This window comes from Narcine bancroftii, chromosome 3, assembly GCF_036971445.1.
Source record: "Narcine bancroftii isolate sNarBan1 chromosome 3, sNarBan1.hap1, whole genome shotgun sequence".
NCBI lineage: Eukaryota > Metazoa > Chordata > Chondrichthyes > Torpediniformes > Narcinidae > Narcine > Narcine bancroftii.
Window position 1 is genome coordinate 154,565,104 of NC_091471.1, and position 26,615 is coordinate 154,591,718.

General features: G+C 45.4%; 1 protein-coding gene across 5 annotated transcripts in view; it reads left to right on the plus strand.

Annotated features, from left to right (window-relative positions):
• Positions 1-25,238, plus strand: part of cops4 (COP9 constitutive photomorphogenic homolog subunit 4 (Arabidopsis)) — a 103,095-nt gene extending 77,857 nt beyond the window's left edge. For 4 of the 5 annotated variants that reach the window (XM_069925466.1, XM_069925467.1, XM_069925468.1 and 1 more), the window contains exon 10: positions 24,492-25,238. In XM_069925466.1, coding sequence (XP_069781567.1) covers positions 24,492-24,625 — 134 coding nt within the window. In that variant the 3' untranslated portion in view covers positions 24,626-25,238. Of the gene's footprint in view, positions 1-8,475; positions 8,640-24,491 lie in introns of all 5 variants that reach the window. The other variant, XR_011353847.1, reaches the window with a different exon arrangement.
• Positions 25,239-26,615: the final 1,377 nt, after the last annotated feature.

Here is a 26,615-nt window from a genome sequence, read left to right on the forward strand (position 1 = left end):
GGGGTCCTTGCTGCTGTTAAAAACCCACTTCTAATCCATTTACTAAGCTCAACCTGTATTCTCCCTACCACATATGCCGAATCTGTATATATATTTACCTCCTTTCCTTCTGCCCATTCTAATGCTGCCATCATTCCCTGTAGTTCGGCCAGTTGTGCTGACTCCTTTCCTCTCACTGTCCCTGTAATAATTTCTTCAAATCCTTCTGTAGTTTTTCGTACTACCACAAAAGCGGCTTTTAATCCGTCCGTGGGTTGTCTGTAACAACAACCATCTGTAAATAAGGTTTTGTCTGGTTCTCTCAGGGATGTAGCCTGTAAATCAGGTCTTATTTTAATATCCCTAGGTACCCTCTTTTCACAACAGTGTGGTTCTCCCTCTCCCATATTGTCTGCCATGTTAATGCCTTCATGGTTAAACGTAATATTTGGAGCATTCAAGATCTTCTCCAGTCTTGTCTGCCGCAGTGACGTCATATTAAACGCCGTCTAGTTCACAAATGCCATAATACTGTGTGTTGATAATACCGTCAGGGCATGTCCCATCACCATGTGTGCCACCTTTTGTAAAATTTTTGCTACCCCCGCCGCATATCTTGTATATGGTGGGTGTCTGTCTTCAGCCGGATCCAGTGTGATACTCACATACATGAGCACACATCTTCCACCCTCTTTTTTCTGAAAAAGGACACCATTAATTGTGTGTGCTTTTTCAGAAACATCCAAAAAGAAAGGGTCTCTATAATTTGGAATCGTCAAATCTATGGCGGTTGTAAGAGCTTGCTTAAGTAGAATAAAACTCATCTTGGCCTGTGCAGTCCAATCAGGTGTAGCCCCCAGATTCCTCATCCCCTGCTCATTTACCAAAGTTCACAGTGGATGTGTCAACTCACCATACGATGGGATAAACTGCCTACTATAACGTGTCAAACCCAAAAACGAAAGCATCTCCTTAACTGTCTTTGGTTTTGGATGATGTAGTATCGCTGTTTGATGCACAGGGAATATTCCTGTACCTTTCACTGAGACCATTCTTCCTAAAAAGGAGACCACTTGTCTGCAACATTGCAACTTTAAACGAGAGACCTTAAAAACTGCCGTGAACAGCTGCATTAGCAGGAGCCTTGTGGCCTCCAGACAGGAGACATGATCAGGTGCTACCAATAAGATGTCGTCTACGTACTGGATCAGAACTACTCCACCTGGCAGTTCTAGCCCCCCCAGCTGTTCTTTCAAAACCAATTTGAAAATCCATGGGGATAAGATAAAGCCCTGCGGGAGTCGAGTATAGTGTAACTTTATACCTCTTGTTAGGTCTGCTTTGTTCATGAATGAGTGAGACAAACACCAGACTGAGTCGAAATCAGGGTTCTTTGTTCTTTATTACCGGATTGTAACACTTGCGACTAACAATGTTAGTCGGAGAATGCATTCTGCCGTTATCAGCAAAATGGTGATTTTTTTATACCCTTGGATACGTGCTTAGAACATCATCATATCATTACTTGTCCAATGACTAAAACTGTTGCTATCCTTTCCCTGCTAGCTTCCTGCCTCTCAATCCATCAATGTCTCTCTTATCTTGTAAGTACAAGGATGCATTCACATCTTGTTACAGCCCTGTACAGGGTAACTCCTTACACATTCCCATCTCATGATGTTTTACCTTACACTCTATACACAAAGGAAAACACATCTCTTAATTGCTCGGCCAGTGGTAAGCAAAAGAAAGCATTTGCTAAATCTATACAAGAGAACCGCTTGTGGTCAAGGATTAAAGCAGTCATGGCGGTATATGGGTTTGGTACTGGAACTGTGGGTGTTCGCACAATACCATTGATGCACTTTAAATCATGGGCTATCCGATATTTGCCCATGTCCTGTTTCGGAACAGGTAAGATGGGCGTATTCCAACTCGAACACGAATGCTCCAACACCCCTGAATACATTAGGCCATCAATGGTATCTGCCAGACCTGCCTCAGCCTCGGGTTTATGGGGATACTGTGTCTGCCAAACGGGAGTATAATCTGAAAGTTCAAAGGTTATGGGATCAACCTGCTGGCAAAAATCCACGTCTGCTGGTCCTGCTGACCAAAGGTCCTCAGGAAGAGAATCTAACACAGGGGCAGAGTCGTTTCTCTACCATGAAAGCGTTCAGTCTGTCTATGCTTGAGGAGGACCCGATTATTTGAAGGGTATGAAATCCTGTACGCCTGACCAGATGGAGAAAACTGCAATGTCGGTATTTGAGTATCGGACCAGTCCCTCAAGAACATCAAGTTCCAACACATTGGTCCCAAGTCCTTTGCCTGGTGATTAGTGCCGATTGCAAGAGTTACATGAGGGACGGCCTCACCGGCCATCGCATACCACTCAAGCTGCTCAGATGTCAGTGCAACCATAGCGGCCACTCCTTCCTTTCCTAACACTATGTAGTCCGAATTAATTTCCCATTGCGTGCCCTCTACCTCTTCATAAAAGGCATGCTGATAAATCTCATCCCCATCTCTATCGTAAGAGTGTAACATAGAGGGGGCCTGAAGGAGGGGTATATGGGTGTAATGTCTGGATCCATGGCTTCCATTGATTTTAAAGCGTTAGCAGCCCTCCCCTCTGTAAGTCCTCCGGTTCCAGCAGTCCCCAGTAAATGTCGGCCCACAGTCCCTCAGACACGGATCCTCCAGAGGCTGACAACAACATCTGAGAACTGGAATGAAGCGTAGCTAATGAGCAGTTCACTGAGTATCCATTTGGAAAGGTGACCTCTATTCCGTTGGGTCCACAAAGGACCGATGCTCCACACCTGACCAGCAGATCTCTGCCCAAAAGATTAGTAGGGCACATTGCCGACAGAATATATTGGTGTGCGAAAGTCGGTCCTGCCACAGAAGTGACTCGTGGCATAGAAAATGGCAGATTTTCTGGCGTACCCGAGAACCCTATCAACTGGACGCTAAGGGATGATATTTTTGATTGAACCTTAGCGCCGGTAAGTGTCGAAAATCTAGCACCTGTATCTACTAAAAAGGAAACTTCCATGTCCATCACTTTTATCTGCAGGAAGGAGTCTGCCAACCCAGCCTGCTCCTGGGTGCTCGGGCCCCGTCACTGCTGGTACCATTGCTCCTCCTCCGTCAGCAATGGGAATTGTCCCATCGGAGCTATAGCCGCATGGGGTGCTTGATGTACCGGGGGTGGCATTGACGATCTCTGGGGCTGGACCCAAGGCTCATACTGTGGTGGTCCATATCCCCTTCCCCCAGTGCCCTGAGGACCCCATGCTAGGGGGCACTCTCTTTTCCAGTGCCCTGGTTGACCACATCCAAAACATACGGATGGCGGCATTCGTGGAACACCCCGACCTCTCCCTCTTCCTCGGATTCCTCCCATTGGACCCCCAGTCCTGCCCCTATAGGTGGGACCCGGTGCCCAATTTGGGGACGGGTGCCAATTCGTATTATTCCCTTGTGGCAGCTGTGGTGGCTGCTGAACCATCTGGTTTGCACCCTTCGAGGGATTCTCTTTTGCCTCGTTGGCCTTTTTCCTAGCTTCTTCCAATTGGAGCTTAAGGAGTTGCATTTGTGCAGACTCTGTAATTTGTTTGTCCTCCTCTTGCTTAGCCCTATGACGATTCATGTGATGGGTCAAATGTTTTTCCCATTGTTCAGTTGAGCAACCAGGAATATCAGGGTTATTTTCTAATGCCTCCCTGACTACTGCTGGTAAACCGCTCATCACACCTGACCTAAACAACGTCGTCTGTAGAGGTCCTGTAGCTGGGTGGACTCCTTCCTGCCTTATTCGTCCAAATCTCTTTACACTGAGTCAAAAAGGTCGAGACCTCCTCGTCCTCCTCAATGGAAAATGTCAGGGACTGCATGACACCGGGGCGAACAGGAAACTTATCCCGCATTGCACCTCCTAGTGCTGTATCATATTTTGCAAATGGTTTGGGATCAGAGCACATAGTGGTTCCTGCGACCATTTCCACCTGCTGTATTTCCCACAACCCAAGCTGTTTGCCTAATAATGCTCTCCAGTCCTCCATGGCTATCTTGTGTCCAATCGTATGTTGGCAGAACTTTCCCATCCACACTCTGCCTCCCTCAGTAGGAGGTGGCATTTTGTCCAAAACACAATTCATATCGGTGAATGAGAAGGGTTGATACCTTTCCCGGACTTGCGGTCCTTTATAGATTAGCGGCATCTGTCTATACCTTTCTGGAGGACATAATTCATCCCGATCTCGCAACCCATATCTCGGGGGGGGGAAACGAGCTCTTCTCTGACCCTGTCCTTTGTGTGTAATCATTCTTCCCATAATAGTGACCAGCTGTTCCTCATCCTCGCTCTCCACACTTCCACTCGCTATCTCACTTTCCTCATCCCGAACTCTTTCCCGCTGCCATCTTACACTCACTGGGTCATCTCCCCTCATTGCCTCCTCTTCCTGTTGTCTATTATGAGGGGTGGAGTGATCCTCTGGCATTCCTACCGAGAAGACATTCTCAAGTGTTTGTTCTTGTTCTTTCTTATTTATTCTTTCCAGTCGCATACTATTTTCCCTTACTTTTCATACATCGTCCTGTATTCCCTTCATCAATTCCTCCATTGCCTCCACACTTTCCTGCACAACTATCTTAAGTCTCTCCTTCTCCTCCTGGAGTTCTTGTCCTCCTATTTCAGTGACATTCACTATTCCCTCATTTATCTGCATCACTGACATCTGGGGAATCGGATAAGGTGGTGGCAATGTCTCTGGTAACTGGATAGAGCGGGGCTGATGGCTTAACCTCCCCTGGCACCTCCTCCCCCTTTCTCTCCTTTTGGATAGGGGATGCCTTTTTAGTAGCATGCTGAAGGTTTGTTTCCACAGCCATGCAAGCCAATGTCATATTATGTAAATTTGCCCTCCTCTGTTCCTTCGCTTCCTTCTGTTGTTTAAATTTTTCTTCTATTTAAGATAGACCCTTGTCCATTCCTTTCATGCTCCTGTACCTCCTGTACCTCCCTTTCGGCTTCTCCTAGGTACAAAACGAGCCTGATTTTTTTCTGAGTCCAGTGGCACTTTCCCCTGATCCCGCATCTCTTTCCATATCTGATCATACCATTTCATAGCCTTTACTTCCTCTCCCTTTGGTTCTCGCACCAACCCTCTTTTCAATCTTCTTCAGCATGATGCTGAACCAAGCCATGAAAGACCTCAACAATGAAGACGCTGTTTAAATCCGGTACCGCACAGATGGCAGTCTCTTCAATCTGAGGCGCCTGCAAGCTCACACCAAGATACAAGAGCAACTTGTCCGTGAACTACTCTTTGCAGACGATGCCGCTTTAGTTGCCCATTCAGAGCCAGCTCTTCAGCACTTGACGTCCTGTTTTGTGGAAACTGCCAAAATGTTTGGCCTGGAAGTCAGCCTGAAGAAAACGGAGGTCCTCCATCAGCCAGCTCCCCACCATGACTACCAGCTCCCCCACATCTCCATCGGGCACTCAAAACGGTCAACCAGTTTACCTATCTCGGCTGCACCATTTCATCAGATCCAAGGATCGACAACGAGATAGACAACAGACTTGCCAAGGCAAATAGCGCCTTTGGAAGACTACACAAAAGAGTCTGGAAAAACAACCAACTGAAAAACCTCACAAAGATAAGCGTATACAGAGCCGTTGTCATACCCACACTCCTGTTCGGCTCCGAATCATGGGTCCTCTACCGGCATCACCTACGGCTCCTAGAACGCTTCCACCAGCGTTGTCTCCGCTCCATCCTCAACTTTCATTGGAGTGACTTCATCCCTAACAGTGAAGTACTCGAGATGGCAGAGGCCGACAGCATCGAGTCCACGCTGCTGAAGATCCAGCTGCGCTGGGTGGGTCACATCTCCAGAATGGAGGACCATCGCCTTCCCAAGATCGTGTTATATGGCGAGCTCTCCACTGGCCACCGTGACAGAGGTGCACCAAAGAAGAGGTACAAGGACTGCCTAAAGAAATCTCTTGGTACCTGCCACATTGACCACCCCCAGTGGGCTGATATCGCCTCAAACCGTGCATCTTGGCGCCTCACAGTTTGGCGGGCAGCAACCTCCTTTGAAGAAGACCGCAGAGCCCACCTCACTGACAAAAGACAAAGGAGGATAAACCCAACACCCAACCCCAACCAACCAATTTTCCCCTGCAACCGCTGCAACCGTGTCAGCCTGTCCCGCATCGGACTTGTCAGCCACAATCGAGCCTGCAGCTGACATGGACTTTTACCGCCTCCATAAATCTTCGTCCGCGAAGCCAAGCCAAAGAAGAAGACTTCCTCTCCCTTTGGTAGGCCTCCCGCCAATTGACTCCTTGTTTTTTTCCACTGCTGGTTTACAGATGGAGGAATCTATCTACATCCCTCGTACTTTTGACAGTCATCCCCAAATTCTCCTTCCATCTTGTGTTCCAACCTATTCCCCTTCAGACCTCGTATGTAATTTAATGAGTATCTCACCTAGTAGAATTTCGCCCCCATCAACCTACTTTGAACCTTCACACTTTCTTGAAAACACAAAATAAAAACTTTGCACAATACTAAAACAAATAACTGTTATACAATATGTTAACTAATTCTTATTTGGCAAAGGATTTTAACCCTTACCTCTATGTCTCTACTGGGGGACTCTAACCCCTATTCCTCTAAGGGGACTCTAACCCCCGGATTCCTTCCGGAGGAATCTAACCCCCGGATTCCTTCCAGGGGACTCTAACCCCTGTATTTCCTTATGTTTTATTCATTGGCTTCTACTAGGACTTTTGCAGAGTAGTGACAACACACAATTTTATCATTGCCAATAGCAGAACTTCGTTTAAACAGGGGTCTGCTTACCTCCTTTTGTTGAGTGGCCACTTGTTGTTATCACCACACCACAATCAACTGTTGTTTCGTCTCTTTCTCTTCCGTCACTTCTCCATCTTTATCACGTCGGGGCCACCAAATTGTCGGACTCTGGCTTTACCCTACCCTCAATTTGGTCTATGTGTCGGCTGAGTCCAGTGTGCTTGTTGAATGAAGTGATAGGAGAAGATATTCGGTTTCACAATCAGTTTATTACATAGCACAAGAATAAACCTTAACAGAGCTCTGGTTCAGTCGTTAGTTCATAGGTCACCTTCTCGGTGAACTTTTCCCAAGACTGACTCCTACTGTCCAGTCTCTTCTGTTTGTATAGATCAACATTGTTACATTGACCAAGAGTTGGTTTTTTTTTGTTACATAAGATTTATCTCAAGCAATTTCCTGCTCTGGAATTATCTATGGTGTGGATAATTCCCCAAGGCCAGAACATCCTGTTGTTTTGATCAGAAGTTAATCCATACCCCAGATATTTCTAATTATTTCTTTGTTCACGTCTGGGCCATAATCTTCTGTTCCAGTCAACACCTCCCATGTATCCTTATGACTCATCATTCCTACTAAAGTGGTTTATCCATTTTGTTTTACTCTGACATTCTTTGTACTTTTCCATGATTACTTAACTCCTTGGTTCCAACAATAGGAAGTAAAGTGTAACCAATATTTCAGGTCAGGTCCTTTCATCAGGTTTACGACCCCATGAAGGGCCTGAGTCCTGAAATGTTGGTTACCATCCTATGGATGCTGTGTGACCTGTTAAATTTTTCGTAAAGTTTGTGAATTGCACAAGAGTGAGAGTGGACTTGAATCAAAGCATGAAAGATTCTCGGGTGAACGTGAAGATTGTTTGCTTGGGGCAGAATCTGGAATGATAGGTCATTATTTAAAGCAATGTGGTTACCTATTTAAGACTAGGATGAAATTATTTTAATTTTTTTGCTGTGGGTTTGCTTCCATTACCCTTCAAGGGAATTTCAGTCTTGAATATTTTTAAGGCAGAGGTAGATAGATACTTGGGAGTGAAAAATAACTGCAATTACGCAGGAAGGCAGATTTGAGCTTGCAGACAGAAAACAATGATCTTGTTAAATGTTTGGATCAGATTTGAGGGGCTGAATAGTCTCTCATAATTTATATGTTCATACAAATATAGGGTGACCAGGGCAGCATCCGAATGTATGTGTTTAGCTTTATGTAGGCATGCATGAACCTTTCTGCAACAGATCAGCTGAGACAAAGAAAGAGCTAGTCATGTTATGAAAATCAGAGATCTCGAACAAATATGTGGATTAACATAGTGATTTGATTTTGACACCATTTCTTGGGTTGAAATGATGGGGAAGGAACTGGAATGACCAAAAATCATGGCTTGAATCATCTTGGTTTGACTTGAAGGAATTTTCTGCTTATTCACCATTGACAGAAAATAATGGAGCAGTTTCTTGTGTGGAACCTGATGTGTTTAAGTGAATGGCTAAAATGAAAGAGACCTTGAAGGGATAAGGATGTACACTGTTACGAAGTTAGAAAGAGAAGTTCTTCTTGATATTTTTGTTTTCATGGCATTACTTCCCATTTTCAGCTCGTGGCCAGGTATATTGCAAAAAAAAATGTTGGAAATTGTGATGTAAAATCTAATAAGGTACCAGCCACCAACAGAACTGAGCTCGACTAGAGGTGCTGATTTAACAAAGAACTGCTTTTACTCATGGTGCTGCAAACTACAGATTGTTCTTATTCAAGTTGGTATGGACTCCTGCATTTTTCTCATTTAAATTGCCTTAATTTTTGCCCCTCTCTCCTTTTGTCACGATGTGTTCTGTTCCAGTAACTTTAAATACCATCCTATCTCACTAAGTGCTAGCAGGCCATCATCCCCTTCACTTTTGTAGCTCAGATACAGGACTAAATGAGCGATCCAATTGCAAATCTGCTAACAGGGCCATGTGACAGTGTGTTTACAGATAGGAGGATAATGCAGCTTAATATGTGGCTAAAGAGATGATGCAGAAGGGAGGCCTTCACACTTTTGGATCATGGGCTCCCTTTCAGGGAAGGTGGGACCTGAACTGCTGGGGAGGTTTACATCTGAACTGCAGGGAGACTAATATCCTTGTTGGAAAGTTTTCTCGTACTGCTCCTGGGGGTTAAAACTAGATTTGCAGAGGGATGGGAACCAGAGTGCCAGAGCAGATAGGCGAGTGGGGGGAATTGTTCAGGCTGCATACAAAGACAGAAAACTAAAGGTTGTGTAAGGTGGGAATAATTTTCTGAGATGTTGTAGCGGCAGCTCCACTGCTCCTGGAATAACACACACAAACAGACGGGTTGAGCTCAGTGACCAGGCTGGTTTATTGCAGGCTACTGGGCTGCACTTGTACTCCCAGCCCGACCTGGCTGAGTCACCCGGGCGTCACGTGGTTCCACCAACGCGGGTTTCAGAGCCCCGTTCTGGAAGGAAGGGAAAACCCCCCCCGACGGCATCATTTTGGCTGGCTGCCCCGCCGCGTGGCTTACAAGCGGGGCCGATTCGCCTGCCTCGTAGTGAGCCACCACACAGCCCCCCCCCCCAGAACCGGCGCCAATGTCCTTTTTCGCCAGGCGGCCTCACTTCTTGTGCTGGGCAACGACCACGGGCTCGGTGGGATCGAGGTGTCTGTCCATGGTAAACAGTTCCTGCCTGCCGCCAATGTCCAGCGTGAATGTCGAGCCGGAACGCTGCACAATCCTGTACGGCCCCTTGTACGGTCGCTGCAGAGGTGTCGCGGTCAGGCCCCGCCGAATGAAAACGTACTCTGCGGAAAGCAGTTCGCCAGGAACGTGAGACGGCGGGTGCCGTGCCTTGGCGGCAGTGGGGGTTTGAACAAGTCCAAGCGTGCCCTGAGGTGAGGAAGTAGTTCGTGCGGCGACCACTGGGGATTGTGAGGTGTGTTGACAAACTCACCAGGTAGTGCTAGCGGCACACTGTAGACCAGCTCAGCTGATGACGCCTGCAGATCTTCCTTGGGAGTGGAGCGGATGCCCAGGAGCACCTAAGACAGTTTGTCTGCCCAGTCGGGGCTGGTAAGGTGGGCCATGAGCGCCGTCTTAAGGTGCAGACGTTCGACCAGTCCATTGGCCTGCAGGTGGTAGGCTGTGGTGTGGTGTAGCTGGATCCCCAACCTATTGGCGAGCTGTGCCCAGAGTGCAAATGTGAACTGAGCGCCCCGATTGCTGGTGAAGTGACCCAGAATGCCGAACCAGGCAACCCAACCATGCAACAGTGTTCGGGAGCAGGAGTCGGTGGAGGCGTCTGGCATCATGATTGCCTCGGGCCAGCGAGTGGTGTGGTCCACCACTGTAAACAGCTAATGGTTGCCCCGGGAAACGGGTAAAGGCCTGACGATGTCCACATGAATGTGGCTGAACCATTCCTGGACATGCTTGAACTCCTGTACGGGCGCCCTGGTGTGCCTGTGCACCTTGGACGTCTGGCAATGGGTGCATGTTCTGGCCCAGCCCACGATCTGCTTCCGCAGCCCATGCCATACGAACCATTCTGCCACCATCCGGACCGTGGACCTGATGGACGGATGTGAAAGGTCGTAGATGTTGCGGAAGACCTGCCTGCGCCACTGCTGGGGAACCACTGGCCGCGGGGTGCCCAAGGAGATATCGGACAAGATGGTACCTTCGCCTCTCACAGTTGGGAGGTCTCTGAACCGCAGGCCCGTGATGGCGGTCTTGAAGGCCCTCGTCTCCTCATCAGATTCCTGGTACCGGGCGAGCTGATCGAAGTCGAGGCCAGGCATCAGCGTGCAGATGGCTGGTCACGAGAGTGCATCGGCAACCGCATTGTCCTTCCCCGCCTTGTGCCGAATGTCGGTGGTAAACTCCGACACGAAAGAGAGGTGACGCTGCTGGCAGGCCGACCAGGGATCCTTTGCCATCACGGGCACCTGGGTGAGGGGTTTGTGGTTGGTGAAAATGGTAAAAGTCCTCATCTCCAAAAAATAGCAGAAATGCCGCACCGCCAGGTAAATGCCCAGTAACTCACGGTCGAAGGCACTATACTTGCATTCCTGCGGGCGGAGCAGGCGGCTGAAGAATGCCAGCGGCTTCCAATGTCCATTCACCTGCTGCTCCAGGACGACACTGATGGCTGTGACAGAGGCATCGACAGAGAGTGCCATATGCTTGGTCAGTGTGCGTGTGGGTGAGCATGGCAGCCTTCGCAAGGGCATCCTTGGTGGCCTCGAATACGGTGCAGGCTTCTGGGTTCCAAGCTAGCGTCTTGTGCTTGGCTGCAATGAGGGCAAACAGCGGCTGCATGATGTGCACAGCTCCCGGGATGAAGTGGTTGTAAACTTTGACCATATCCACGAACTCCTGCAGCCCCTTGAGGCTGTCCAGGCGTGGGAACTCCCTAATAGCGGTGACCTTTGCAGTGGCGGTCGTGGCTTCTTCGGCCGTGATGGTATGCCCCAGGAACTGCATGGACACTTTTCCGATCCGGCACTTGGCCGGGTTGATGGTAAGGATGAAATCAGCCATTTGGGAGAAAAGGGCACATAGATGGGCCTTGCGTTGCGCCCGGTCCTTGCTTGCGACGAGGATGTCGTCCAAATAAATAAAGACGAAATCTAAGTCCTTGAGGTGCTGGAAAATTTGAGCGGCGTTCTTGAGCCCAAATGGCATGCGCAGGAATTCAAACAAGCCAAAGGGGGTGATGATGGCCGTCTTGGGTATGTCCTCAGGGTGCACTGGGATCTGGTGATATCCAAGGTCAATCTTGGAGAAAACCCTTGCGCCGTGCAGGTTGGCCGTAAAGTCTTGGATGTGAGGGATGGGTTAACGGTCAGGAATGGTTGCCTCGAACCGTTGATAGTCTCTGCAGGAACACCAGCCGCTGGAGGCCTTCGGGACCAGGTGGAGCGGTGAGACCCATGGGCTGTTGGACCGCCGAATGATCCCCAGCTCCAACAAGTGCGAAAACTCCTCCTTTGCTACCTGGAGCTTGTCAGGTGGGAACCGGCGTGCCTTGGCACGAACTGGTTGGCCATGGGTGGGGATGTGGTGGAACACTCCATGGTGCGGCGAGGCAGCGGAGAAAGGTGGCTTGAGGATTGTCGGGAACTTGTCCAGGATTCACTGGAACTCTTCTCTGGGCGTGCTGATCGTGGCCATCTGCGGTTGCTCCGAGCGGGAGGCGTTGAGGCGAATGGCCTGGAAGGTACAGGCGTCCACCAGTCGCCTACTCCAAATGTCCACCAGAAGCCCATGTGTGAGGAGGAAGTCTGCACCCAGGATGGCAATCGGGAGGGATGAGATGGTGAACCTCCACGTGAAATTCAGTTGACCGATCTGGAAGTGGTCTGTCTTGTCTCCATATGTCCGGATTGCCCTTGCATTGGCCGCAAGGAGGGTAGGTCCACGAGGTCAGTTCCTGAACTCGACAGCCGTGGCCAGGATGACGCTGATCTGGGCTCCAATGTCAACGAAGAACCGCCGGCTGCTGACTGAGCCCCACATGTAGAGGAGGCTGTGTCCTTGGCCAGCCGCCGCAGCCATTAACGAGCAGGGCTGACGACACTTCTGAGCCTTGGCTCCCAGAGCTGGTGGTAGAAGCAGAGGCCTGAAGCGGATGCTGTGACCTTGGTTATGCTCTGCAGGGGCTGGGTGCTCTACCACAGCGCTAGGTGCGGGCTTGGCGTGGTCGTGCCCGTGCCTCGTGACCTGCTGGACCACTGAGCCCTCCAGGAATCATGCGAGCCATAGCTCTTGGGCCTTCTGGGTGACCTTCCTCGGCTTGGTGAAGCTCTCCTGGACCAGCAGCGGCCAGATGTCCCCGGGCATATGGTCGAGGAAGATGCGCTCGAAGAGTGGGCAGTTGGTGTGCTCACCCATGAGAGTGAGCATCTCATCCATCAGCTCCATCGGGGACCTGTCCCCCAGGCGTCGAGTTGCAACATCCAAGTGGCACGCTGGTGCCTGGATAGTCTGAGGGATCCGGTAAGCACTTGTTTGATGGTCTCTTATTTGTCTTCGGCAGGTGAGTGCTGAACGAGGTGCAGCACGCGTCAGGTGGTGGCCTTGTCCAGGGCAGCGACCACATGGTAGAATTTGGTCATGTCGGACGAAATCTGGCAGAGGTGAAACTGAGCCTCCTCGTGTCCGAACCAGGTCTCCGGCTCCTGAACCCAGAATTCAGACAGTTTCACGGCTATAGCGCTGATCCCAGGCTCGGTCATGATGGGTTCAAAGATGTTTGAACCAGTCGGGGTCACCAATTGTAGCGGCAGCTACACTGCTCCTGCAATAACACACACACAACCAGACGGGTTGAGCTCAGTGAGCAGACTAGTTTTTTGCAGAATGCTGGGCTGCACTTATACTCCCAGCCCGGACCTGGCTGAGAACTGCGCTGGAGGGTGCTGATGTCACCCGGGTGTCATGTGGTCCCCCAGCACGGGTTTCTGAGCCCCGTGCTGGAAGGAAGGGAAACCCCCGACGGCGCCATTTTGACCAGCTGCCCCACTGTGTGGCTTACAAGCGGGGCCGGTTCGCCTGCCTTGTGGTGAGCCACCACAATGTATCTATTTCAATGCAAGGAATATTATAGAAAAGTGGACAAGTTTAGCACGTGGATTGGCATGTTGGATTATGATATTGTGGCCGTTAGTTGGTTACAGGAGGATTGGGATTGGCAGCTCACAATGCGCCAGGGCTCCAGTGTTTCTGACGTTATAGAGTGGGAGGGATAGAAGGGGGAGGAGTGGTATTACTAGACAGGGAAAATGTCACAGCAGTACTCAAACTGTACAGACTAAAGGATTCCTCAACTGAAGCCATATGGGTGGAATGAGGAAGGGGAAACGTATGGCCACATTAATGGGATTGTATTATAAACCATCCAATAGTCAGCGAGAATTGGAGGAGCAAATCTGTAAGTAGAAGATAGCTGCAGGAAACAGGAAAAAGTTAAAGTGACTTTAACTTTCCACACGTTGACTGGGACTCCTGTAATGTAAAAGGGCTGGATGGCTTGAAGTTTGTCAAATGTGTTCAGGAAAGATTTAAAAATCAATATATAGAGGTGCTGACTTGAGAGAATGCAATACTGGATCTCCTTTTGTGAAACGAGACAGGGCAGATGACGGAAGTGTGTGTAGGGCACACATGTCAAACTTTGGCCCGCGATATAATTATATTTGGCCCGCAAGATCATATTAAATATATATTAGAGTTGGCCCGCTGGCCGCCACGCCAGTATAGCGCATGCACACTGAAGGTGAAAATGAAGACGCCGGAGGTGTGGAGGGATCTCAGAGTCCCGAATCTCGGGGATCGGAGCGCTGCACTCAGCCCGCCCGGCTCCCGGACACACAGACGCGGCTGGAGTTGGGGACCATCCTCACTGGGTCTGCGCTTGTCTCGTTGGCGATGCCTTCCCCCTCGCTCCGTGCGAGGCGGACCCTGCCTCCCGCTCCTTTTGTTGGAGACGAGCCCGGCGCCGTGAGATCGCAGTTTAATCCTTCTCCAACCATGGGAGGGGGGTGGGAGCAACGCGCTCTTCTCAGCCAATTCCTCCACCGCCCCGGACGCCGGCGTTTCAACGGGGGGTTCGGGTGCCTTCGTCAGGCAAACGACCTGTTGGTCCAAGACAAGGGGAGAGCGTACAAAGTCCACACAGACAGCACCTGAACTCAGGTGAACGTGGAGCTGCAACCCCACATTCCACATCAGGACTGTGTGTAAGATTGGGAGCAGTGAGACGGAAGCTTATTTTGTTCCTGTGATTTAAGCCTTTCATGGGGTGGGGGGGGGTCCTTCTCTGACCACTTGCCTAACAGTTAACCTAATCAGATGTGGAGTTACCACAATACAACAGTTCTCAACCTTTTTCTTTCCACTCGCGTCCCTGTGCCATTGGTGCTCTCTGATTAGTAGGGGATTGCTTAAGGTGGTCTGTGGGTGGAAAGAAAAAGTTTGAAGACCACTGCTTTAATCATCCCTCATTGACTCGTCATGTGCATGGTTTCAGAATGCTAAAGGAAATGGGCCAATGACAATAAAAGAGTTTATCCAAAACTATTATTAAACATTTATTTTAATAAGAAAAAGTTTAACATTACATATGTTGAAAGAAGAGAAAACATGCAGATGATGTTGAAAATTTTCAATAAATATTTAGTTCGGCCCTCGACTTAGTCCAAGTTTTTAATTTTGGCCCTCCGTGAATTTGAGTTTGACACCCCTGGTGTAGGGGAACACTGGGTCCTGAGATCATAATGCCATCAATTTTAAAATTTGGATAAGGATAGGTCTGGTCCTCTGGTTGAGATTATTAATTGGATAAAGTCCAATGAGAAAATGAGAAAGGATGTAGAAAGAGTGGATTAGGACAGGTTGTTTTGTGGCAAGGACGTGCTTGGTGAGTGGAAGGCCTTCAAGGGTGAACTTTTGAGTACAGAGTTTATATATTCATGTCAGGATTAAAGACAAAGTTAACAGGCATAGGGAACCTTGGTTTTGAGGGATATCAAGGATATGGTTTAGAAGAAGAGAGCTGTTTAGCAGGTATATGTAATAAGGAGCAAGTGAAGCACTTGTGGAGCATAAAAACTGCAAGGAAAAAACTTAGGAAGTAAATTAGGAGGGCTAAAAGAAGACATTAGATTGCTTTGGCAGACAATGTGAAGGGAAATTCTTAGGATTTCTGCAGGTATATTAAGAGCAAAAGGATAGCAAGGGATAAAATTGATCCCCTTGAAGATCAGAATGTTTGGCTATGTATGGAACCAGAAGAGATGAGAGAGCATTTAAATGGTTTTTTGCATCAGTGTTTACTCAGGAAACTGTCACAGTATCTAGGGAAGTAAGGAAAACTAGTAGTGAGGTCATGGACCGTATACAGATTAAAGAGGAGGAGATGCTTGCTGTGTGACAGCAAATAAGGATGGGTAAATCTGCAAGGCCTGACAAGATATTCCTCGGATCTTGAGGGAGGCTAGTGTGGAAACTGCAGGGGCCCTGGCAAAAATATTTAAAATGTCCTTAGCCACAGGTGACGTGCAGGATGATTCCAGTGTTTCAAAAAGGCTCTAAAAGTAACCCAGGAAATTTTAGGCCAGTGAACCCAACTTCAGTATTGGAAGGTGCCTTAAGAGCCTGATGTAAATTATTGGAAGATGTCCTAAAATATCGGATATACAATTATTTAAATAGCCAAGGACTGTTTACGGATAGTCATCGTGGCTTTGTGCATGGTAGGTCGTAGTGAACCAATCTTATATAGTTTTTCAAGGAAGTTGCCAGGAAACTTGTTGAAGGAAAGACTGTGGATGTTGTATTACATGGACTTTTGTAAGATCATTGACAAGATTCCACATAAGAGAATAGTATGGAGAGTTCAAACGCTTGGTATTCATGGTGAGGTAGTAAACTGGATTTGACATTGGCTATGCATGAGAAGTGGGTGATTGCTTCTCAGACTGGAGGCCTGTAACTTGTGGTGAGCCTCAAGGATCAGTGCTGAGACCATTGTTGTTTGTCATCTATATCAGTGATCTGGATGACCATGTGGCAAATTAGATCAGCAAGTTTGCAGAGGACACAAAGTTTGGAGGTGTAGTGGACTGCAAGGAAGGTTTTCAAAGCTTGCAGAGGGATCTAGACTTGCTGGGAAAATGAGCTGAAAAATGGCAGATGGAATTTAATGGAGACAGATCTGAGGTATTGCATTTTGGAAGGAAAAACCAAGGTAGGACATACATGGAAAATGGTAAAGTACAGAGGAGTGCAGCAGAACAGATATATAATTCCCTGGGTTGTGAAGAAAGTTTTTGATATTTTGGCCTTCATAAATCAAAATATTGAGTATAGGAGTTGAGATGTTATGGTAAATTTGTATAAGACATTGGTGAGGCCAAATTTGGGAGTATGGTGTGCAGTTTTCATCACTTAACTATAGGAAAGATATCATGAAGACACAGAGTGCAGAGAAGATGCACTAGGATGTTGCTGGGACTTCAGGAACTGAGTTACAGGGAAAAGTTAAACAGTTAGGACTTTATCCCCTGGAGTGTAGAAGATGAGGGGAGATTTGATTGAGGTATACAGAATTATGGGTATAGATAGATTAAATGCAAGTAGGCTTTTTCCACTGAGGTTAGGTGAAATAGAAACCAGAGGACATGGGTTAAGGGTGAAATGGCAAAAGGTTTAGTAGGAAACTTCTTCACACAGAGAGTGGTGGAAGTGTCGAACGAGCTGCCAACTGAAGTGGTAAATATGGGCTCAATTTTCACACTTAAGAATTTGGACAGGTATATGAAAATAATGAGTATGGAGGTCTTTGCACTAGGTGCAGGTCAGTGGATCAAGGCAGGATAATAGTTCAGCATTGACTAGAATGGTTGAAGGGCCTGTTTTCTGTACTGTAATGTTCTGTGGAACATAGAACTTCTTCGCACAGAGTGGTGGGAGTGTTAATCAAGCTGCCAGCTGAATTGATAAATGCAGGTTAATTGTGACATTTAAGAAAAATTTGGACAGATACATGAATGGGAGGGGTATGGAGGGATATGTTCCAGTTGCAGGTCAGTGGGTCTGGGCAGAAAAATAGTTTTGCACAGATAGATAGGCCAAAGGGCCTGTTTCTGTGCTGTAATGCTTTATGGAGCTACTCATTCAATTCCAATCACAGAAATTTTTTATCTTTTCTTAATTTTTTGGATCCGAACAGTACAGACCAACAAAGTGTCTGAATGAGCCTTCAGAGGGAACCCTCATCCAGTTCATTGATCTCAATGTTAAGAGCTGATTTAGTCTAGGCATTCAATCTACATTAGCAAGAAACTGCTTTACCTTAACACAGAAGGATCAGTTGGGTTGGCTTGTTGAATGAATACCATTAATAAGTAGATATTTAAATTATTATTTACCTTCATTGTGAGCTCAGTTCATTGAGATTTTCAGATGCTGAATGTGGGGAACAACGAGGGTACTCCCCTGGCTGAATGTTTGTTCTCAAGGTGTGTTGCTTCAGAGAACATTTGGTATTACAATTATAAACTTTTATTTGAAACTTTATTTTTAAATCAATCTATTAACTTATTTTGTTTTTTGCTGGTTGTTTGAGTTTCTTGTTGATGGGGTGCTTGATATTGGAAATTTTACTGCAAGTTTAAAATTGTAAAAGCAAATTTTCTCTGAAGTAACACACAAACCTTCGGTGAAGATGGGTGCAAATATTCAGCCAGTGCTGAATACCAAGTGCCTTGGTTGCGCTTTGCTTGTAGCAGATGTTTAAATAAAGTTGTATGAAACAGCAATGGCATCGCCCAGGATGAGTGGTTGATGCCACTCGCCATTTGAATGACTCTCTTAAAGTGTCTCATTACCGCTGTTTAGTTAGAGTTGCCCTGGTCAGAGGCTTTATCTGTAAACTTGGGTGGGATAGGGGGAGTTTGGAAAGTGTTAGTTCTCTTTCAGGCGGCTCTGTGGAGGGGAGGAACCTGTAGATGCAGGAACAGTCAAAGAATGTGACTGAAAATAAAGTGCTTTCAGGTTTATCTATTCATGCAAGTGAAATTTATTCAGTGCAAGTACTGTATAACATTTTTGTCTTTTGTCTTTTAAGCTGTTTATTCTTTTTGAAGGGTAGTAGTTAGGCATTGTAAGAGTAAATCCCAAGCGAGAGGTGGAGCGAAAGACTTGAGAGGGAAGTGAGTGTAAGTGAGACAGTTTTAAAAAGAGAGGAGCAGGGACTCTGGCCATTTGGATCGTGGGAACATTGAAGCGAGAGGAGGAGTGAAAGATTTGGGAAAGAGGTGAGTGTAAGTGAGGTCATTTTAAAGAGCGAGGAGGGCAATTGAAAGGTTAAGCAGCATGTTGAGTTTGGAGAGAGTATTTGAGAAAATTGGCAGGGACAAATAAAAGGAAGGGAAGCTGAAGAGGAGCGGCCAGTGATTGAGTGGCTCAGGGTAGGAGTAGACCTTTGGCTCGAGAGGCTTCGGAAGAGCTTGCTTCCAGTGAGGTAAGGCCAGTTGAGGTCGTTTAATGCTTTAATTAAATTTGGAATAGATAATAGGGTCAGCTAGGGCAGTGGATTGCTCAGTTTGTGGGAAATCTGGAGCAGCATAATTGTCCCTGATGACTACACTCCAGCTACAGCTCCTGACAAACCAAGTTAGATTTCAGATTTATTGTCAGAGTACATGCATGACAACACATACAGCCCTGAGATTCCTTTTTTCTGCTGGCCCGTCAGAATTACCATTAATTGGTAGTGCAAAAAATAAACTGTACACAGGGTAAACAAATAAGAGAACTGTTAACTGATAACGAATGTACAAACTGTGCCATACAGAGAACAAAAAGAAAATCAGTAAAGTGCACAAGTAAGGGTCCTTAACTGAGCCTCTGATTGACTTTGTCGTTGAAGATTCTGATGGTGGAGCGGTAGCAGCTGTTCCTGAACCTGATGGTGCGAGTGTTGTGGCACCTGGACCTGTTTCCTGATGGTATCAGCGTGAACAGAGTATATGTTGGATGGTGTGGGTCTTTGATGATTGCTGCTGCCCTCTGACATCAGCATTCCCTGTCGATGTACTCAATAGTGAGAAGGGTTTTGCCTGTGATGTCCTGGGCTGTGTCCACTACCTTTTGGAGGGTTTTACACTCGGGGGGTATTGATGTTCCCATACCAGGGAACTGGAGCTGGATGAACTCCAGATCATTTGATAGGCAGAGGTAGTGATAGAGAGGAGTTTCAGAGAGACAGTCATCCCCCAAAAGTCAAGAGGCAGGTAGCTGGGTGACTGTCAGGAGAGGGAGAGGGAATAGTCAGAGAAAGCAGAGCATCCCTGTGGTCATTCTCATCAACAGTACGTATACCATTTTGGATATTGTTGGTGGGGACAATCTACCAGGGACAAGTTGTAATTGTAACGTCTCTAGTAACAAGACTGGACCCTCAATTCAGAAGGGAAGGAGGGAAAAGAAGAGAGCAGTAATGATGGAGGATTTGATAGGGAGACAGATAAGAGGTTCTGTGGGAGAGATTAAGAATCCTGGATGGTCTGTTGCCTCATTGATGCCAGGATCTCGGATCGAGCTCTTGGTATTCACAGGAGGGAGGGTAAGCAGCCAAATGTCATGGTCCATGTTGTGACCAATGACGTGGGTTGGAAGGATGACGAGGTCCTGCAAAAAGAGTTCAGGGAGTTGAGTGCAAAGTTGAAGGACAGGGCCTCCAGGGTTGTGATCTCAGGAATGCTACCCATGCCCCGTGATAGTGAGGTTAGAAATAGGAAGTTAATGCAGCTAAATACATGGCGAATGAGATAGTGCAGGAGTGAGGGCTTCATGTTTTTGGGCGTTTGGGCTCTGTTCCAGTGAAGTTGGGACCTGTTCCGACAGGACGGTTTTCACCTGAACTCGAGGGGACTAACATCTTTGTGGGTAGGTTTGCTAGTGCTGCTCCGGGTTTGGGGGGTGGGGGGCGGGGAAATGGGAACTAGTGTGTTAAAACAGATAATGAGGTGGAGAAGGATGAAGGTCATGTGAGGACTGCATGTATGAACAGAAATCAAAGGTTTGTACATGATAGCAATGTTCTGAGGTGTATTCATTTCAATGCAAGGAGTATTGTTGGAAAGACAGACTTCCTTCGGATGTGGATTGGCACGAGGGATTATGACATTATTGCTATTAGTGAGACTTGGTTGCAGGAGGGGCAGGACTGGCACCTCCATGTTCCAGGGTTCAGTTGTTTCAAAGTGATAGAGGGGGAGGAATGAAAGGGAGGTGTGGCATTGCTTGTCAGGGAAAATATCTCAGCTGTGCTTAGACAGGACAGCCCAGAGGGCTCATCTATAGAGGCCATATGGGTGGAGCTGAGGAACGGGAAAGGTGTGACTATACTGATAGGATTGTATTATAGACTACCCAATGAGAATTGGGGGAGTAAATCTGTGGAGAGATAGCAGACCGATGTAAGAAACAAAAAGTTGTGATGGTAGGATATTTAACTTTTTACATATTGACTGGGCCTCCTGTACTGTAAAAGGGTTGGATGGCTTGGAGTTTGTAAAACGTGTTCAGAAAAGTTTTCTAAATCAGTATATAGAGATACCAACGAGAGAGGATGCAATACTTGATCTCCTCTTAGGAAACCAGGCAGGTTAGGTGACAGAAGAATGTACAGGCAAACGTTTTGGGTCCAGTGACCATCATGTCATTGGTTTCAAGTTAATTATGGGTAAGGACAGGTCTGGTCCTCGAGTTGAGATTTGAAATTGGAGAAAGGCCAATGTTATGGAAATGAGAAAGAATTTAGGAAGAATAGATTGGGAAAAGTTATTTTCTGGCAAGGATATGTTTAGTAAAGGCAAATTCTTTTCTCAAGAATATTTATTGAATTTTACATAAAATATGTTTAGAAAATTTGTAGTGCTCAACATGTATGTCAGATTTAACAAGTCCAACAAAAATGATCAAACTCGTAGAGCACATTCCACGATAAAAGCTCATTGTTCAATCTTATCCCAATCACCCCTCACCACTTTAACCCCATCTATAAGTCGGAGTTCTATATTTAAAAATGTACTTCATTCCTGGAGTAATAAGGTGCTGGAAGTCAGGTTTTATATTTAATAAAGAAAAAGAAAAAAAGCAGGAAAATAAATAAGAACATCTGTAAAAGAAGAAAGGTTAAGCAAATGATAAGCTTATACAGATTATATTACTGTTGGGGATCAGCAAAGAAAGAAAAGACAAAAAGCAAGTGAAAAGTCCTTAGTTTAACTAGAGGTTCTGGAAATAATTCAGGAAAAGTCCCCACACCTTTTGGAACTTTTTGTTTAAGTTACTAACTGAGTTACAGATCCTTTCAAGATTTAGACAGGACATAATGTCTCAGCCACTGAGCATGTGTGTGTGTGGGGGTGGGGGGGGGGCAGCATCCCTCCATCTTAATAATACCTCATGTCTGGCCAAAAGAGAAGCAAAGGACAGAATGTGACATTTGATTGGAGTCAGGCCAACGTTGTCAAATTTCAAGGCGGTGAGCCTTAGGTTAATAGTGGGTAAATTATTGGAGAGTGTTCTGAGAGATTGGATATACAAGTATTTGAGCAGCCAAGGGCTGATTAAGGACAGTCAGCATGGCTTTGTGTATGGTTGGTCGTATTCAATGAATCTTAATTTTTCGAAGAGGTTACCAGGAAAGTAGATGAAGGAAAGGCTGTGGATGTTGTCTACGTGTACTTGAGTAAGACCTTTGGCAATATCCCACATGGGAGGTTAGTTCCGAAGATTCAGTCACTAGGTATCCATGGAGAGGTTGTAAACTGGATTCAAAATTAGCTGAATGAGAGAAGACAGAGGGTGATTACTTCTCAAACTGGAGGCCTGTGCCTCAGGGATCAGTGCTGGGACCATTGTTGTTTGTTGTCTATATCAATGATCTGGATGATAATGTGGGAAATTGGATCATCAAGTTTGCTGATGACACTTGGATTGTGGGGGTTGTGGATAGTGAGGAAGGCTTTCATAGCTTGCAGAGAGATCTGGACCAACTGGAAAATAGGCCAGAAAATGGCCAATTATGTGGATTTAATGCAGACAAGTGTGAGGTGTTGCATTTTGGAAGGACAAACCAGGGTAGAACATCCATAGTAAATGGTAGGGCACTGAGAAGTGAAGAGGAACAAAGGACTCTGGGAATACAGATACATAATTCCCTGACAGTGGTGTCACAGGTTGTAAAGAGTGCTTTTGGCATCTTGGCCTTCATAAATCAAAGTGTTGAGTACATGAGTTGGGATGTTATGGTAAGGCCAAATTTGGAGTTTTGTGTGTAGTTCTGATTGCCAAACTACAAGAAGGACAGCAGTAAGATTGAGAGGGCAGAGAAGATTTACCAGGATGTTGCCACGTTTTCAGGAGTTGAGTTAGAGGGAAGGATTAATCAGGTTAGGACTTTGTTTCTTGGAGCGAAGAAGAATGAGGGAAGATTTGATAGTTTACAAAATTATGAGGGGTATAGACTGAGTGGTAATGGGCTTTTTCCACTTAGATTAGGAGAGATAAATACAAGAGGACATGGCTTTAGGGTGAAAGGGGGAACTTCTTCACTCAGAGTGGTGGGAGTGTGGAATGAGCTGCCATCTAATGTAGTAAATGTGGGCACACTCTTAAGTTTTAAGAATAAATTGGATAGGTACATGGATGGGAGAGGTCTGGAGGATTATGGAATTGGAGCAGGTCAGTGGAACTAGAGGAATGATGTTTCAGCACAGACTAGAATGGCCTGTTTTCTATGCTGTAGAGTTCTATGGTTCTATCTGGAAAATACAGTTATCCAGCATCAACCAATCCCCATAGGTTCTGGACACCAGAGGTTTTGCTTTAAATTGCCTATTTTTTAATCTAAACTATTAAAATAAGTATAAAATGGCTGAAGGCCCAGCACTGATCCTTTGGACAACACAACGAGCATTGTGATGCCTTGAAAATTACCTATTTATTGCTAATTTCTGCATTATTCCTTTAACTAATTGACATTCCAAGTTGAAGTGTCACTCCCAACTTCTGAGCTCTTACTTATTATAGCAATATTTTGAGTGGTACAATATCAAATGTCTTTTGAAAATTTGGATATGGTATGCCCACTTGCTAACACTTCTTATCAGAACCCCTATTCCCTACTAGTTTCTTTCTCAAAACACTCTTGGATCGATTGGAGAATTTGATTTTTCATGGCACTTTTTAGTGAATTCCATGTTTTTAGATGTCAGGCTAGTTGGTTTCCACTTACTTTCTTTTTGTTCAATTATATTATTATCTGATTGTACATGTACAACCTGACGAAATAGCTTCTCTCCAGACCATGGTGCACAATGATCACATAAATAATTTTTTTTAAATTATAGATTTATTTACACGATTACCAGATAAATCTCAGTCTTGGGGGTGGGGGGGGGGGGGGGGGTAGAAGATGAAGCTATTTCCCAGCCTGGCAGTCATGATTTTGGGGCACTTCTTCCTCCTTCCTGGTGGTAGTGAGTCAAAGAAACCGTGTGATGCATGAGCAGGATCCTCGATAATTCTATGAACCCTATTTAGGCAACACTTTCAGTGAATATTGTCAAAAGAAGAAAGGGAGACTCCAGTGATACTCTCAGCTGATATTCAAGAATCTGGAAATTTGTATTAGAAAATAGGAACAGGCGTAGTCCACTTAGCTGCTCAAATGAGCCCAGCCATTCAAGACGATCAGGCTGATCTGACTCATCCTCAGCCCTCCTTTACCTGTGATAGCCAGTGTGTCTTTGAGTGGGGAGCAGAGCTGGAGATGCAAAGGTTGTTTATTCAGCATAACCAGGCATTCTCTCATCGAATCTTGAAAGAATTTCTCTGAACTCAAAGAAAGTTATACTCTAAGCCAAGGGTAACAGCGGATGTTGGAGTTTTAATGAGTACAGTACAAATGGAAAGAGCAGAATGACCCACTCGTTCAATTCTTGCATTCTAAACTAGCAGCTCTCAAAAAGATTTTTTTTGTGTCATGGGAGTACTTTAAAGACTCATGCATTTATCTTATTCTTCCAGCTCGTGAAGCCTTGCCCACGTGGGACAAACAAATCCAGTCCCTTTGTTTCCAAGTGAACAATCTCCTGGAGAAAATCAGTCAGGCTGCTCCCGAATGGACAGCCCAGGCAATGGAAGCTCAGATGTCACAATAATTGCCTGAACAAAATGTATGGAATTGCAACCACCATCATCATTCAGTTGCACCCACCCCCTTCCATATTCCAAAGATAAAATCTCCTTTTTACAGAACTTATTTTGCCATTGAGGTTATTGACATTTATTTTAAAATAGGAAATTAAATTTCATCATTTCTGTATTGCACATGGAAGTACTTTCTTCAACAATCCTGGATCCATTTAAGGGGGTTATTTATGAACGCAGCAACTGAGATTTGTTCATTGAATTTAGTTGCTCGTTACTGGATTCAGACTCAGTTTGCTCGGGTTTAGACGAGAAACTACAGAACTTTTTTTTTGACCTTTCATGAAGGAAGCTATTCCAGATTATTTGGGAATTGTTTTCTGAAATCTGAAGACAACAACAGATTGGATCTGTGCTAACGTAAGTTGTTATTCCAGAAAATAAACTGTTCCCAAAGCAGTTAGTGATATTGTCTGTTTTACTGAGAATGTCTTTGTTTCTGCACTTAATTGTTTATCAAATAATAACTTTGCGATAACTTAAAAAACTGTTTGGGGTTTACAGATTTCCTTGTTTAAAAAAAATAAAATTGAAGGCTGACTTTGGTTTTCAATATGAGTGAAATACTCATGTTTGTGAATGGAATGTGTACATATTATTTGCACATACTGTTTACTTGCAAGATATTGTTCCTGTGGGATAGTTGCCCACGGCTCCTGAATAAAGAAACCTTAATCTCCTAAATTGGGAAGGCATGTTTTGCACCAACAAATTTGTAAAGTGTTGTAAGAGGCAGATAATCCAAGACATATGTTTTGAACTTGAAAACCATTTCCTTTATAACCTTGCTCAGTTTAGCATTAACAGTACATTTTTATGTCTTTTCCTTTGAACAAGTAATTATGCTGCAAAAAATGCAACTTTGCAGATAACAAATTAAAATTGTTAATTAACCTACAAGCTAGGATTCTGAACACACCTTACAGCTGAAGTAGAAAATTGTGTAAGTACTTTTAGTTATGAAATCTCCTGCAAAGAATTAATTTGAGTAAAAGACCAGATGATTTGTCTTAGGATTGCACATGGTCAGTTGAGACCAATTTTGAGCTTTCCAGGCCAATTTGGATTGTGAAGAAAATGGGGAGACTAATGAAGTTGGAGAAGGAAATGGGTGAAGGTTATACCAAGGAAGGTAATTTCAGAATAGCAAGGAGTAGAGTAATTGAGGTAATAAAATATGCTAATGCTTGAAGATATGGAAATAATACGTGAGGTACTGGGTTGGGAAATAGAGTCAAATGGAGAGGGAATAAAATGGGTTGTGCTAGCAATGTTTATTATAGGATGGTGGTGATGAGAAAAAGGGGTGTAGTGTTGGTTGGGAGGGTTATTGGATATGAATTAACATTTAGATGGAGAGATGTGCTAAGTTAAATGAGTACCAAGAGGCCTACATTTCCTTTTCAGGAAAGCTGAGTAGAGAGTTGTCTTTTGAGTTGAGGCAAATGCAACCCGTCAATTGGAATGCTTTTAGTTTATGCCCTGGTTAACTTTGCCACTTGTCTCTGTTTCAGGTGGTTTTAATGTTTTTGTTTCTGTCATCCAGCTGTTTTCTTCTGTAGATTGTGTCTCTAGCTTCAGAATTTACATTTGCTTCCACCTATGAACTGCACTCCTGGTTATACTCAAACAGCCATATTCGTCAAATGTTCTGAATTGCACTAATTTTGATGCCATTTTGATTTAAAAGCAACAGGTATTGAGAATGTCTAAAGTATAGAGCAAAACACAAAGTCTGCACATGCTGTGATTGAATACAATGTTGCTGGTCGAATAATGCACATTATATAGCAAAGATAAAGATGCCTAACATTTCAGGCTTGAGCCTTTCATCAACATATGAACAAAAAGATTTGAGAATGACTTGATTAAATTTATGACCAGTTTCATTAAACCATTTGAAAGAACAGAGACTTTAATCACTTTGAGAGACAATATGGT